This window comes from Papilio polytes, unplaced genomic scaffold (genome assembly GCF_000836215.1).
Source record: "Papilio polytes unplaced genomic scaffold, Ppol_1.0 DF821511.1, whole genome shotgun sequence".
Lineage (NCBI taxonomy): Eukaryota > Metazoa > Arthropoda > Insecta > Lepidoptera > Papilionidae > Papilio > Papilio polytes.
In genome coordinates this window covers 2,280,094-2,295,945 of record NW_013527693.1, presented here as the reverse complement: position 1 = coordinate 2,295,945, position 15,852 = coordinate 2,280,094, and the positions used below count along the sequence as shown (strand labels likewise).

Below are 15,852 nucleotides of genomic sequence, written 5' to 3'. Positions count from 1 at the left end.
TAAAATCTTCACTCGAGTGGCATTCGAGTGAGAAAGTTACCAGTACCGAGTGACTCGAGTGAAAAAAAATCACTCGAGTCCCATCACTAGCGCGAACGTTCGCATTCGGCCGCGTCAAACGCCGACGGCCCGCGTCTAATGAAACCGGAGGGAAATACACGAATTTTTGATTCTCTCTGATGAGATTATGAACGCCGAGATTGACGACGCGACTCCGAAATATATTAAATCGAATATTTAACATGCGTGAAATTAAAACGTAACAATACGAAAGTATGACATTTTTAAACAGGTAGGTTTACTATAAATACTACTGTAAGCTGGGAAAAATGTTTACGAGTGAATTCGAAAATCTGCTTAGCATTCGTTACAGAATGCAAAATCATTAAAAGTAAATAAACGAAGTTTTGCATACGATAATGTGGCCCACATGTAGTATTCCGCGTTAATAGCTTCCGACAGCAAACGTAACGAAGCCCCTGTAAGAATGTCGCTATAAAAAATCTAGGCCACCATAACATTATGTTTCAAAGAAAATTCCAATGTCCGTTTATGTTAACATGAAAAGAAAAATTTATATTTTGTAAAGCTTTATTCTTTTTAACGTGCTTACGTTAAACATACTACTGTTAATTTCCAGGGATAGTTTTCGAAGGGAACTTGTCAATTTTTATTTTATGTAAAAATATCTGGCATTTTAAAATACCAATATTATAAATTAATTGATTTTAAAGTTTAGTCAGGCTTTAAAAATATTTCACACTAATACGAGTATTTACAAAAACCTTATCTGAGCATTAGTCAACAAGAATTGCGTAACTTAAAACACTGTCAATGAGACGTATATTTCCAACGATAGAAAAAAAACTAATCATACTAACACGTAGACCATACTTGACTTGCGCTTAACTATATTAAGCTAGAAGGCCATTCGGTTACAGATTAAATAATAACGCAGAGCCTATTATAGAAACCGGGAAGCATGTTCTATATGACGCCATATGCTTATATGCTTGCAGTTGTAAAACATAGATACACGTTTGTATTAATTCAGACATTATGACGATATTAAAAAAAACAATAAAAACATAAATACATGTAATTTTAGTTAGTTATAACTACGGCGTAACATTCTTTGCTTGGCAAGTAACAATCTTCGTTAATTAAAAGATTTCTCCTGTCCTCACTTCTTATATAGGAAAATTTTCTATTTAAATTACTCTTAGTCAGTCCTAGTGACATCAAATATGTCTGAGTACGGTCAATGTAAGTTCATTTTAAGAACAATCATGACGGTCAATTGCCTTATCAAAGGCAGTCGCTTACGCATCTGATTTGACGCTATTGTCTATTTAACCTCATTTTCTTTCAGAATAAAGAATGTCGATTGTTGTAATGGTACAAACATACCTCATAAAACATCCTGAGTAATAAAATTACCTTTAATACTTGATCACACATCAAACTAAGGACAGATTTTAAGTTTTTAGAATGAAAATAATTTACGCCTGTACCTCTTGTTCATAAAAAAGCTACCTGAGAAGTACTAATTAATTAAAATGTGGATGAAAATACAATGCGCAATGGTAAATAACCTGAAATATTTGTTTTGTTTTTATTAATGTCTTTCATCGAAGTTTTACATTATTTTTGATGTTGCGTAAAAGTTCGGGGTCAGATTGAGGATTTTTTCTAAGGCGCGCGGATCTGAAACGATGTTCTGTTTTTTTTTTGATAGTCTTGACCCAGTTAAAGGAAATGGCACGAGCGTCCACCAACACCTAAGAACTAAGTGAACGCATAAAAACTTCTTTAGCGACGTAATTAAACAGCTTTTTATGAGCAATACCGAGTTTTGCAATTATGTTAACTAGGCAGATTAACTAAGATTGTTGTTTAATCTGTGGACATGGATTTTAACAGAGAGTAATTCTTTTTTGAAAATACACACGAACCTAAAAGACACTAACTAACTTGTTTATAAATCATACTAATATCATAAATGCGAATGTTTAGATAGATGGTTGGATAGATGTTTGTTAGCGTTTGTAGCCTAAACGGCTGAAAGGATTTTGATGAAACTCGGTACAGATGTAGAGGGTCTGGCAGGACACAGATATACTCTCTTTTGTTTTTTTTAATCACGTGGACGGAGTCGCAGGCGAAAGCTAGTTTAAATATAAATAAGCGTAACTTACCTAGCTATCAGAATAATGCAATGAATATACATATGTAGCTTGTAAGTAATTTACAACTTGCAAACATAAACATGTTAGTCATATCCATATATCTCAAATTTGTTATTTTAGATTTTCGTCGTAGTGTTTACGTAGAAATTGACATGGTACACCTCAGTGCAGGCGGGATAACCTATTGATACTAAGTTCATTGTCATGACGTATCCACAATATTGTCGGCTATAAATAATGTTGCACATACTCATGAATAATATCATTATTGCGCAAACCGTGAATTGGAAATTACGCTTTTTTACATTAAAAATCAAGACAGCTTTCAATTTTGAGGTTAAGCCGAAATTTCAATGAATTAGATGACAATTTATAACAAAGTTGATTTTTTAGTCAAGAGCTTTGTAAAATTATAATTCAATACACATAACTATATGTAATACTAGCTTTCGCCCGCGACTCCGTTCGCGTGACATTAAAAAATAAGAAAACCGAGTAGCCTATGTGTTCTTCCAGACTATCATCTACATCTATGCCAAATTACATCGAAATCCGTTAAGCCTTTTAGGCTACAAACTCTAACAAACATTCATCCATCCATCCATCCATCCATCCATCTTAACTTTCAGATTTATAATAACTATATGTAATATTATAAATGCATCAACGGCGTGAACAGACGGACGTGCGTAACTATTTTAGTTTTATTTTACAATTTTTTTTAATTACTCGTCTCTAAGGAAAAATGGTTAAACCAAACATGCGTGGAAAACCAACACAATTACACAAACAAGAAAGCTAATTTGCATATCAAACACAATCTTATTAATGCGGAAGTTTAGATTGATGGAGAATTTGGAATAGATGTAGAGGATAGTAAATTTTGTTTTTTTTTTAATCCCACGCGGACTGAATCTATCGCGGGCGAAAGCTAGTTTTAAATAAAACAATCATGTATGCAATCTTTTCGATTCAACTTTTGCTCACGCAGAATGTCTACGTAGTATCGTCTATAACTGCTACCCTTTCATAATGAGGATGAATGCCCTTCGGCGGGGAGAAAAAGGCGTGCATTAATAATGTCGTTAGAGACGTCTGCGGAGTACGAGGAAATAGCCTTGCGAGTTGACCCTACGACACAGCAGCATATGACCGATTCATTGATATATTATAAGTTAGTTAAAACTTTTGATGGAAATTTGTTCGAAGACATTATCTGAATCGTCAAGACCATAATTAAAATAAAATAAGCAAGTGCGTTTATTGTTTTGGATATTTATTATACTCGGAGTTTGCAGAACGTCAAGTGATTGGAATGTCTTGGTCAACGCGATATTGGACGATCCGAAGGCAATATTTGTATACCACACAAACAAAATACAATATATTCGCTTCCGGCTTTGTTAGCGTTGTGACGCCTTCGAGAACTTTTATTGAAACCGAGTTCAAAACTTTCAATCTCATAAATAAAAACGTAATCAGAAAGTGTTTTATGCGTATACTGCAGATGGAATTAGTTAAACAGGATGGTGAAAACGAGTCTTGTGATAAGGCTGACTTTCTTGTTGATACTCGTTTTTCACATATTAATGAACTGGTATTGTAACATGTCATATCAGCCAGCAAATATTTCGTAATCATAGAATATTGGCTGCTAACGAAATTGTTTTATTATTATCCTGCATTTCCGAACTTTAACTACCTATAATATTATTTGTTCGCGTGTATACTTCCCCGGCGAATCACTAGGGGTTTGCGGTCCAACATAACATTGTCGTCTCTATTTTTACAAATATAATGAAAGGGACAACGTAACGGAACAGATTATGAACAGATATGTCAATCATATTAGTTAAAAATTAACGCACCAATCTGACAGACATGCAGCTGTGGCGGAGGCAACGTGGAGCCTCTGCCTTCATTTTCGTCATCGATGCTTCGAATGCTCGGTGGTGTTCGATACGTCACATATTCTGTCACTCCACTTACCTATAACAAAGAAAATAAATTTAAGAACAAAATATCAAAGGGAACCAGAATAGCATGTAAATATGAAGATAATAATCATAAATATAGATAAATATGTAAATAAAATATCAATTATGCGTCTTGATTGTATGTGACGATGTTTATAATGCAATTGGTATAAACAAGTGAACTTTTCACGTGATTCAGCTCGTTTTCTTCAATGGTCACGTGTACGTCGACTTTATGATTGTAAATCTCACGTGCACATTACAATCAATTCAAACAACCCACATACTGCACAATCTTTGCGTTGTAAATGTTAACAATGTCACGCCTGTCCCTTGTTATATCGCAACATTAGACAGTCGTGAGGAATTGCAGTGAATATTTACGTAGTGAAATATAGAATGTAGTGAATGCTTTGTTAAATATAAACAAGCTCTATTTTCTTAAACATTGTTGTTCTGTACCATAAGTAACATATTGTTTACTCTTTAGTTGTATTGACGCCTGTTTTAAACGAGAGAAATTATGCTGTCTTAGTTTCGATATCCGATTAATAAAGCAAAAAAACAATATTTGAACTTAAACGTTGCAAAAAAATGTATTTGCTTTTTGCATAAATTCCACATTTCATGCTACTCAAAACTTAGGTATTTTGAATAAAAATGATACAAAAAAAAACTGGTCCAAACGAGAAACTGCAGTTTCTAGTAATAAAAAGAGTCCTTTTTGTATCCTAATGGAAACGTTGAAATATACATCCCAAATATAATACGAGTACGTACGCGTTTTTGTTAAAAATAGCCGTTTGTGCACTTTGGCTTAGAAAAAAATTTCTGTAAACGGTTTAAAATTACCTTTACAAATAAAAATAATTATTTACAAAACTTAATTATCTTCACAATTATATACAATATTTTTTTATTTGTTTAACGTTTTGTTAGCAGTTGATAAGTCATTGTAGGTTTTGTCCGATTAGCTATTAGCAATTATGAGTAAATCAATTATAAATAAAAATCCTATTAAGAAATACGTTGGAATCCCTTACCCTGTAGATAGGTTAAATGAAATAGTATTGGAATAACATAAATCGCATTTGATCCTTCATATTCATACAATGAAATAGGGAAGAATGGGCGGTTTAAAAAGAATATATGACGTATTAGGATGAGGCTTCGTGTTACACAGATCCTGATTGAAATTGGACGCTCTGTAGACTTGTGGATTGCAGACGATTCAATTAAAAGATCTGGGCAACTGTGATATATTTGTTTCGATCGGGAGAATATATTAATTGAAATTTCTAGCGCATTTCTACTAAGAATATTTAAATTAAATATGGGGCAATCGAGGTTTTCGATTAACTGCAAGTGACATCTAGGTATACTAATATTATAAAGTGGGAAGATTCCTATATGTGGATTTTTGTATGTATTGGGATAACTCAAAAATTCTTTCACCATTAAAAAGCTACGTTATCAATGAATAACATGGGCTATGTTTTTTATTACTTTTTTAATTTCACGCGGACGATGTAGCGAGCTATAGCTAGTTTTTAAGTAAAGAGGAAATGATAAAAATAATTTGAATGAATCATATGTCTTCTATTACTATTTCATCAAAGACCAGTGTCCTAAATACGAACATAAACATAAAATAAACACAGTTGTAAACGAAAAAAAGTTAATTAGTTATGATATTTTAATTAATTCAAGATATTAATAAAAATGCAATGTCTATGGTCTGTCACTTTGCTGCTTTGGCAAATTCAAGTAGCTGTATACTCGTTTGCCACCTTTTGCTATCTAAAAACATACGTGTTTTGTGGAATAATGGAATAAAATAAGAAGTGTTATTTGTCTAATAGCAAAAGTTTAGATTGCAGTCAATTATTAATTGTACAATTAACGACTTGTTTATCGCCTGTGTGGATTGATTTTTATAGCTTGCGTGGAAAATAAACCGATATTATGGTTTTATAGTTAGATTGAATCTGCATAATGTACTTTGATATTTTTGCCTGATTTAAAAGAGTGCTGTATTCACCATACAGATTGGGACCAAATTTTATGTTTGGGCGGATTTAGTGTCTAAGCAACATTAAGGTTTCTCCAGACTCTTCAGACATGACAGTAATGTGAGTAAACATCAACTATAACAGTAAAGTTACTGATAAGTAATTAAGCAATACAATTAATAGTAGGTAGAGATAGATGTAAACAACAGAAAAGAGCCACAAAACTGAACTGACAACTTGTTGTAGAGTAGCAATTTAAAGTGTTCTAAAATTATCCTTTAGGAATCGATTCTTCCTGGTCTCCCGTGCCGTCTAGACAGGCATATAGGTGCAAACCGCTTTTATACTTACGTCGACTACACATTAGATAATGAGATAGAGTTTTAAAGGCTTGAAAAGAAAATTAAAAGCTAACTATACTATTATATTTTTAATTTAAGTTTCATATATTTAGAACCATCTATCTCATTATCTAATAGCTATTGCTCGCAACGACGTCTGCGTGAAATTAAAAAAATATAGCATATGTTACTCACAGATAAATTACCTGTCTATAGATGAATGTTTTTCGAAGAGTTTTTAAAATCGGCCCCCTTTATAATAGTATTAGAATAGATATAGATTTAATCGTCATAAGCGTAAGAGCATTTTTTTATAACTATACTACCTGTTCCCGTGCGACTTCATTCGCATAAAATTATGAAAATTTTATTTCGTTGTTTACATGTGTCAAATTATCAATTGCCGATATCAAAGTGATATGACGTTATGACAAACCATGGCAACCTTGCTGTTGACAGCAACTTTTGGTCTCTTTTCCACATTAGGGTTTTTATCCAAATTAATTATCCCTAAGTTTAATGGCGTGAAAATATATAGTCTAAAGCTTGACGTAAGTGTACGGCTTTTTATTAAAAAAATAATTGTTCAAAAATATGATTGCTGACATCTTAGGCAACAAATAAGTGTATGTTTACGCTTTATAATAGTATAGATTTTAAAGTGCAAAAGCGCTATTGAACAGTTTAGTAAAACATGGCAATAGCTCAGTTGTAATTTATCAATGGAAATTGTTATGGATTCCGTTTCCTGTATACCGAATTAGTTAATATCCGTTAATTATACCACAATTTAGAAAAGCTTAGAGCGGTTAATTTTCTATGCAATCTAAGTATCTGTGTGCATACTACTTTTCGGGTTACTACAACGGAAAAGTGACTGTGCTTTTTGTATTATTTTAGATATTTCCAATGATATCTTCCATTTTTTATTACAAGTAGTCTATAATACATTAATACATATCGGAATTAATTTTTTTTTTTCAATTTCGATTTTATAAATTAAAAATTAGTGACAAATATTGCTGTTTACAAATCTTATAGTATGAGTAGATCAGTCAATCGACTCCTCAATAATAAAATAATCTTTAGAAAAATATTAGTTGATACAAAAAACATCGCTTCCACCTCTGTCTAAAGGTTAGAGGTTATATAACTTAAGGAAAATGATATTTATATGTGTAATAAAATAATAACATAGATAGAAATAAATGTAAAAATGTCAAGCGCCATTAGTTTAATGGTTTAGATTACGGACAGCGAATAATTACGGTCGTTGATTTGAATCCGTAACGTTAAAGTAACAAGAATAAATAACAGTTATTGTAACAGTTACAGTTATAGTTTTAGCAATTCCGTGGCATATTGTATTAACGTTATTGTTCAAATTGAGATATGTGTAAGAATTCATTGACCGAGGTGAAACGTTTCCGAAGCTTTGTTTACGTGCATTCGTTGAGAAAATTGTTATTATTAACTTAGCATGTACTGATAAATAGTTATCGTGTGAATAATATAATTATTCTCTTCGTGACTGTATATTTTATTGTTCTGTATAACAAAACCTATAAAATACACTCGGAATTACAGGGCTTTCATTATTCATTTAGAAATATTTTTTATTCAGTTTCAAGTGACTTTCGTGTCAAAGAAAAGATGTAAAAAAATAATATCTTCGTAAAAATTATGTCACACGTCTTTGCTATCTCAAATCATAATATATGCTATGTTTATAAATTTTATCTTGCCATAAATGTTGACTTATGACATAGATGTGATAAATTATAATTAGCTGACTATACATTAGGTGACTTTCAATTTGTACTCTATAAAAAAATATTTTATGTTTAAAAAATGCGTCAAAACGACAACCTGATAGCTTCTAGTCTAGGAAGTTTAATCAAATTAAACAATTAAAAAATAAATTATTATACGTTACATACAATATTTGAGTTTTATTTTAAAAAATATTGTATTAGAACGGACTTATTAGGCTTACCGTTAAGCCGGCGGTCCGTTAGCGTGTCCTCCTCATCCCACCACGGCTGATCCGGGATCCTCCGTATTGGCTGACGGTCAAAGTTACCATAGTACTGGAACTCCATTACACTCAACACAAATTTAAATTTCGAACACAACACGAATTTCCAAATGAGAAATTACGCGGGTGATTTAAAAAAAATCTCGGCCAGTCACTATCACACACGAGCACTCCATTAATGTCAACGCGATACTGGTTTGTTATTAACTTGTGCACTAGACATAATTAAGATAAATCTGTCGCGTTAGGCACTCATATTGTAACCTTATTTGTTATTTCACTACACAATACGTTCCGTGTTGATCTAATTTTTTAATAAAGCAACAACACACTGTCGCGCGTCTTCATAACCTAACTTACCTGAGGTGACAGTCGTTGCTTGTGTATTCGAGTCGTGTGAGCAGTCAGCAAACACTATCAAGACACTACAAATATCCGAGAAAGAGTATCGTGAAAACAGACGTTTTATAAAACCGGTTGCCACATATTACAAATAAATATATTCGATACAATGTAAAATAGTAGCTTTAACATTCTAGACTTGATGTTTTGACCGGCGAAAATATTTTTACATTTCAATCTAAATATACCGACGTTAATAGGCCGTTAACCTTTACAATAAGTTTATTAGCTAAAACTCTGTGGTAAAAATTGTAAAAGTGTAGTACCTACTTATTAGAAAAAACATAGTTACTTTTTAAAAAGTTTAAATATAATATATATTTTAATACAAAGTCCCGCACAGAATGCATTTAAGGTCGATACCTTGTGTTATAAGTTGGTACGTGTATAACTTAACAAGTACTTAAGACCGTACAAAGTACAATACTAAGGACCAAAATAAGGATGACAAATACAAATCTGTACACGTATTGATTTGACAAGGTTATACTAAGATTTTTCTAGAAAAATATCAGTAAAAATAATTGCCCATGCGACTGTTTCAAGACACTCCTCAACGAAGAGTGGTAGGTCTTATAGGTCGGGCCGAAGTTAGCAAGACTACACGAGTTTAGTTTAGCTTGTACAATTAATAGATCATACAGAACCGTTTCTATCATCATCATCTTTCTCCTTATAGTACTCCCGCACTGTCGGCACAACAGGTTTTTGTCCTCTACATAACTCTATCATTTCATACGTCACAGTCATCACTCCCTTTTTGATCATGTCACTTTTTACGCAATCCATCCATCTCTTTCTATTCTAATATTATTTAAAGGATAGACTCGCATGTTTGTATATATTGAAATAACTCAAAAACTATAGGGCTGATTTCAAAAATTCTTTCACCATTAAAAAGCTACGTTATCAGTGGAAGTCGCGAGCAACATCTAGCCAACAATAAAAGCTGTTTCTTTTAATAGCAATGAGAATCTCAATAACAGTTCTTTAACATCAAGACACTTAAATTAGCACGAATAATAAAGTTCCATCTACTTAATATTATTCACACGGGTCCTTATATTTGTAACACAAGCAAGTGACGTGGGATCGAGACAGACTCATTTAACGCTTCTATTAACATATTTGCAAGTACGTGTTAACAGTCGTACGTGCTTAAACATAGAATATTTATAAAAATAATTTGAACATTTTATATACGTGGGCTCGTATTAAAAAAATATCCCTTATGAACATCGATTACAGATTTCCTCGTGATTCATTACCTTAAAAACAATACTGCGATATAACAGAATTTTTATCAAAAGTTTTTTTTTTTAAACAGGTTAACGTAATTAACAACTTTATGATAAAAATAAATCAAATGTTATCGTAAAAAGTTAACAAACATGCTGTAAAAATACAACAAGTAGAGATTCTTCTGTAGAAGATAAATGCGAGGTAATTCAAGAAGTCTAATGAAACGAAAAACTGAATGACGTTATTTAACGTGACTATACTATGTATTATCTTATAGTTTATTAAATATTTTATGAGACATGAAAATTCTTTAACACATTTTACGATTATTAGCTGTATTCATTACCGTGCATTACGAAGGAATAGCTGCGACGTAATTTAAACAGCACTATGATAAAATATTTTCATCATTTGCGTATAAAAGTAACATTAAAGTTACATGGTATAAGAGCAGTTAATAGAAGCAAAAATGGGCAATGATCTTGATGTCAACAGCCTTTTTATTATACAAAAACACGTTCACCTAAATATTGACAGAATTAAGTTTCCATCCGTTGACTTTACTCATTAAAATGTAGTTTGAAATTATATAGATTAATAAAACCACTGACCAGTTACAAGTTTTCCTAACTGGTATCATTATTGGAGGAACAATTAACGAGCATTTATAGATTGAAAATTAGAATCTTTTAAACAATTTTTATCATTATGACTATGATTGTTCATATACAGATGGATCATACGAAAACTACATGCATGAATCCAAAGATTTCTAGATATCTATAAACGTGATGTTTTGAATAAAAGTAGATAGTAATCTTGTATAGTAGGAATTTTTGAAATTCTGTAAAACATGTGTTTTTTTATAAATATAATATAAGATGGCAAACGAGCAAGCAGCCACCTTAATCCACCGAAATAGAAAGCGACCGCTGCCCATAAACATCAGCAATTGCAGATGCGTTGCGTAGGCAACGTTAACTCCTTCGTCAACTAAGGGTAGCCTTAGTTGACGAAGGAGGAGACGCACATAAAGAGGACATTTCCCCTTCCTATACGTCTCCTCCACCATCAAACCCACTTTCCCTTCTCAACCTTTCCTCTAAAAAAAGGATGGAGAGGGAAAGGGACTAAAATTAGCCCTCCGGCACCACACTCATCAGACGAAACGCGGAATTGTTTCCACTTCACGCTGGTTTTCTGTGTTTATTATGACGTAGTATTTATATATCACCTTTGCCAACCTTCCTCGGTGTTTATCAAAAACCGTTCATTCAACTGAACGTACGGAACGTTGGCGAATGCAGAATGATTAATTAACTCGGTAGATAACAACATCGCAAGGTTTCCAGTGTACACTGAGACGCATTACTATTTATTAAAACCTCGTGTTAACTGTATCTAAGCAAAATTTCCATGACAAAAAGTCAATTAAGGGTGTCATACTCTACTCTACTCCTATTAGAGTCTACTCCAAGAGTCTACTTCATTTATTTAAAGTAAAAAATCTACTGTAAATAACTACCATCATATCCCTATAATAATTTCATCTCTCTTATTCTCATTAAAAAATAGACATGAAATATCTTAACATACGTATTAATTGCATTTTCTTTTGGGTATTACCACTTATCTTTACACAGACTTAAACGGATTATCATTTTTAAAAGCTGTCATAATCACTTTAAAATAGACAATTAACAATTACTGCGGGGAGTCGTAAATGGCGTAATTTCCCGTCATAATCCAAAAATAATTTGCGTCGTAAACATTTTAGTACAGGTTCGATGAAATTTTTAATTAAAATCACTGAATCTTAGAACCGATATAAAAATCAAATATAGATCTACAATAATTACGATAAAACTTAAAATGAATATAATATGATTTATAATAAAACTGGGTGACTGTAACGCTTTTCTATATGAAGACTGTAAAGATTATTGTAAACTAGTTTAAGACGACAATGTAATCATATCTTAGAAAAATAACATCTCATTAACGAGTCAAGGAGCGTTAACAATCTTGTATCAGAAGATTCAATGTACTTTAAGTGGGGCTAAGGAGGTCAGTGATAAAAGAAACTATTAGTTGACGCATTTGATAAGATAGCAAGAGCTAAAAACTGCTGTGTATCCAAAGAGGTTTTATAACAACAACCAATTAATGGATGTCACGTGACGCTTGTCATGTCGTGAACTAATTTATTCAATAATTTTTCCTCTTCTATACTAATCTGTACTTCTATAACAAAGCGTAAACACACACTACTTTGTGGCGTAGGATGTCAGCAATCACAGCATTGCATTGCTATGGTTTGTCAACAGCATTTTGGAATTTGCAATTGACAATTTAACAAATGTAACAATCAAATTAAATTTTCATGATTTCATGTGGATGAAGCCGCACGGGAACAGCTAGTCTTTAAATAAGACGAAATTTATAATTTTCAGTAGACTAAATGTTAACAATAAGAAGGAGTAGTTATTTGCTATGTATGAAATGTGGCTATTGAGAATATGAAACGATATATAGCTTAAAAATCACCAAGCAAACGTAATTAAAACATTAAATTACTCTAAAGGTAACCAGTCACAGAAACCTTGATAGAAAAATTGGGCTCAGCGGCACCTGTTGGCATAAAAATATTTTTCAGTTGTCAAGTACATAAAGTGAAGTTTACTTACTTTAGCTTTTTTAATGTGTAATTTTTTAAAATCTTGCCTCGAGAAAGACGGGTTTCAATATCTTTGTCAACTGTTGTTAACATAATGCATTTTTTTAATGATTTAAATAAATATGGTTTGTATATTTTATCAAGGAAGACAACTCATCAAGTATGTTGACAGATGTTAAGTGATCTCGTCCACAAACTTCCGTAAACATAAGCAATGTCGGCTTTGTACCTTCCACACAAATTGTTGTTTCTAAATAAATTATAATAATTATGTTTGAATTCATTACTTTAAAATTGCAAAAATCAATCAATGACGAACGATGAACTGGGGAATGAATACTTATTTACTTTTAAAATAAACTTCTCATTTATAACTTTCAGATCTACAAAATATTTAGTCAAGCGTAATTTAAAAGAAAAAGAAATAAACCTGAGAACATCCATTCGTAAAAACAAATAATTTATTTTTATAAACGAGATTGCGAATTATTCACAAAATGCACACATCGATTTAAATATAACCTATAAACAAACTTCAGAGAAGCGAACTCATAAAAAAAACCAAACGCAAATAATAAAGATGTACTCACACCGGTAGTGTTAAACCATCCGTACATTATGTCGGTTAGAACTCATCTAAACTAACACGACAAGGAATTAGACGAAATGTTTAATTGACCGGCGACCGTGGTCGGATGAATGTTTCCGAAACACTGAACGCGACTTGCAGATACTTTCCGGCTCTTGCCCGCGAAGCCTTCTTTAAACACTCGCGAAGTGGTCTGATAAAATTCTCACAACTATGTTACACGCTAAATACTTAATTCCTTATTCACAGTACGTATTAGATCATATCAACATAACCTATTTGTCATTTGTCATAGATTTTTTTTATATGATTAAAAACATTACTAGAAAATGTAAATAACGATAAAATAAGCTCAAATTACCCAAAATGGTTACCTTCCCTTTAGAAACAAAACAAACATTTTAAGTATACATACTCGAATGTCGCAAGCCATGATTGTCTTTGACTTTCTGAATAAAATTAATTTCATCTTTCATTATATGACTTTGACCATAAGATAAGTCAAATGTTCATATTTACATTTACACATTAAGAACAGAATTTAAGAAAACGAGTAGCAATAATACATATTTACTATTTATCTCTCATTTACGTATGTATATGTTTAAATATTTGATACCGCAATGGAAATCTTTGATGATTCCTATGTACATAAGACAGTACATAGCAGTTATCACGCAACCTATTTAGATTTAAGACGTATCAAACAATAAGGAGATTGTTCTATTTATTCAAGTCTTTATCAGGACGTACAAAGATCTTGTGGTATTATTTTTTTACGTCAATCACGAGTAAGCTTCAACAAATACGATGCTATATAAGTAAGGCATGGCTGGTGATACTGACATTCAGTACCTTAAATTATGTCCTTAACAATGTAGATCATCACAAGCTTAACTCATCCTGTAGCTTATATAAGTATAGTATTATATAATCTGTGGTAGCTAATAAATACTAACTCCTCTTAAAAGTGATTGATCTATGTAAAAGAACATACTATTTGTACCCATATAAATATTTGAATAGAATATTAAATACCTCATTCTTCAAAATCGTTCAAACTGCTTAAGCTACAAAGGAAGCGAAATGGGCAACTACATTTAAAGAATAGAAAGGCAGATTTAAGTAAATTACTTCAGTTCTTTGTTATAAATCGCCATGTACAATGCGCTGTACATCCGCATCGTAAGTATGGAAACCGGTCACGCGACCCTCCATGGATGGTCCGACTCCCATGGTCCAATGACAAGATTCCTTTCGTTCCGTGAACCACTCATCAGTGTACACTCATCACTATACTTATATCGTTTGTAATAAAAGTGCACAAGTCCGTACATTACATGTTATTTATTGTCTAAATGACCTGAGAACGTATTTCAGGATTATACCCCAATTCACCCGTTATACATTTACCACCTTACGTAAAACACATCCATCAAAACATTCGCATAAAAAAATAGTAAAGCTGACGCCTGAAACTAAACTATCGCACAACTGTTTAGTCTCGCTTTGAGTCCTACGAGCTTACATTATATTTAGTTGAGCAACTAAACAGTTGAATTGGCTGCGAAACAATCGATAATAGCACAACAGTTGTGTGACAGTTTAGTCATAGGTACGCCCGCTCTTAGCCCTTACTTACTAGACACTTATTAACGAAATATAAACACTAACTATAAATGTGGATTGGAGTAAAGGGTTCTTTGTTAGTTCATGTTGTAAATCGAAGACGACAAACCAGCTTACAAACCGATAAGGAAATAATTTCGTCACAACACAAGGATGATTACGTTATTACAGAATAAACTGAAGTCAATAAAATATTTATCATATGTAGTATACAGAACTGTTCATTAAAATACAGTATGTCTGTACAACAGTGTACATGTAAATTGAATAGTTACAGTACAATTTTTTATTAGCAATTGAGGCCCTTTTTCCAGGATGCAAGTGGGTGGGAGGTTACCGGGGGTTAGGACTTTGTAGGCACTAATAGACGAACTAATTTTAGCGATCCCAGACAGATGTTCACACCCGAGCGCTTAAGATGGTTCTGATAATGATTGAAATTTGTTAGTATTTCGATAACATTGTTTTGAAACGAACCAAAACACGTGTTTACAATTATTTCTTTGACTTTCCTCATGCCGAAAATAGATTGTTATCACTGTTCGCAGTGGAAACCCACTTTAAAAGAAGAATAAAAATCAAAACAAGCCAAGAAGTAAAAATTCAATTGCAGTTTATTTGGGTTCCTTTCACCTTGGTACTATAATACTCGGTGCTATGGTTCAAATAATTAATTATGATTATCATAATCAGGTAACCAATAAAAATGTCAAGAGAATTCTAATTAATAACAGTGATTAAAACAACATTACCTGTA

The 15,852-nt window shown here is 32.3% G+C and overlaps 1 protein-coding gene across 4 annotated transcripts in view; it reads right to left on the bottom strand.

Annotated features, from left to right (window-relative positions):
- LOC106108555 overlaps positions 1-15,852 on the bottom strand; it is a 50,193-nt gene that overhangs the window by 33,227 nt on the left and 1,114 nt on the right. Inside the window, exons 1-2 of one of the 4 annotated variants that reach the window (XM_013289757.1) lie at positions 13,468-13,605; positions 4,058-4,178 (exon numbers count right to left, since the gene is read on the bottom strand). The exons of 1 other annotated variant lie outside the window; for it this stretch is intronic. In XM_013289757.1, coding sequence (XP_013145211.1) covers positions 4,058-4,178; positions 13,468-13,494 — 148 coding nt within the window. In that variant the 5' untranslated portion in view covers positions 13,495-13,605. Of the gene's footprint in view, positions 1-4,057; positions 4,179-8,514; positions 8,982-13,467; positions 13,606-15,852 lie in introns of those variants that run through there. 2 more of the 4 variants (XM_013289759.1, XM_013289758.1) reach the window with 2 other exon arrangements.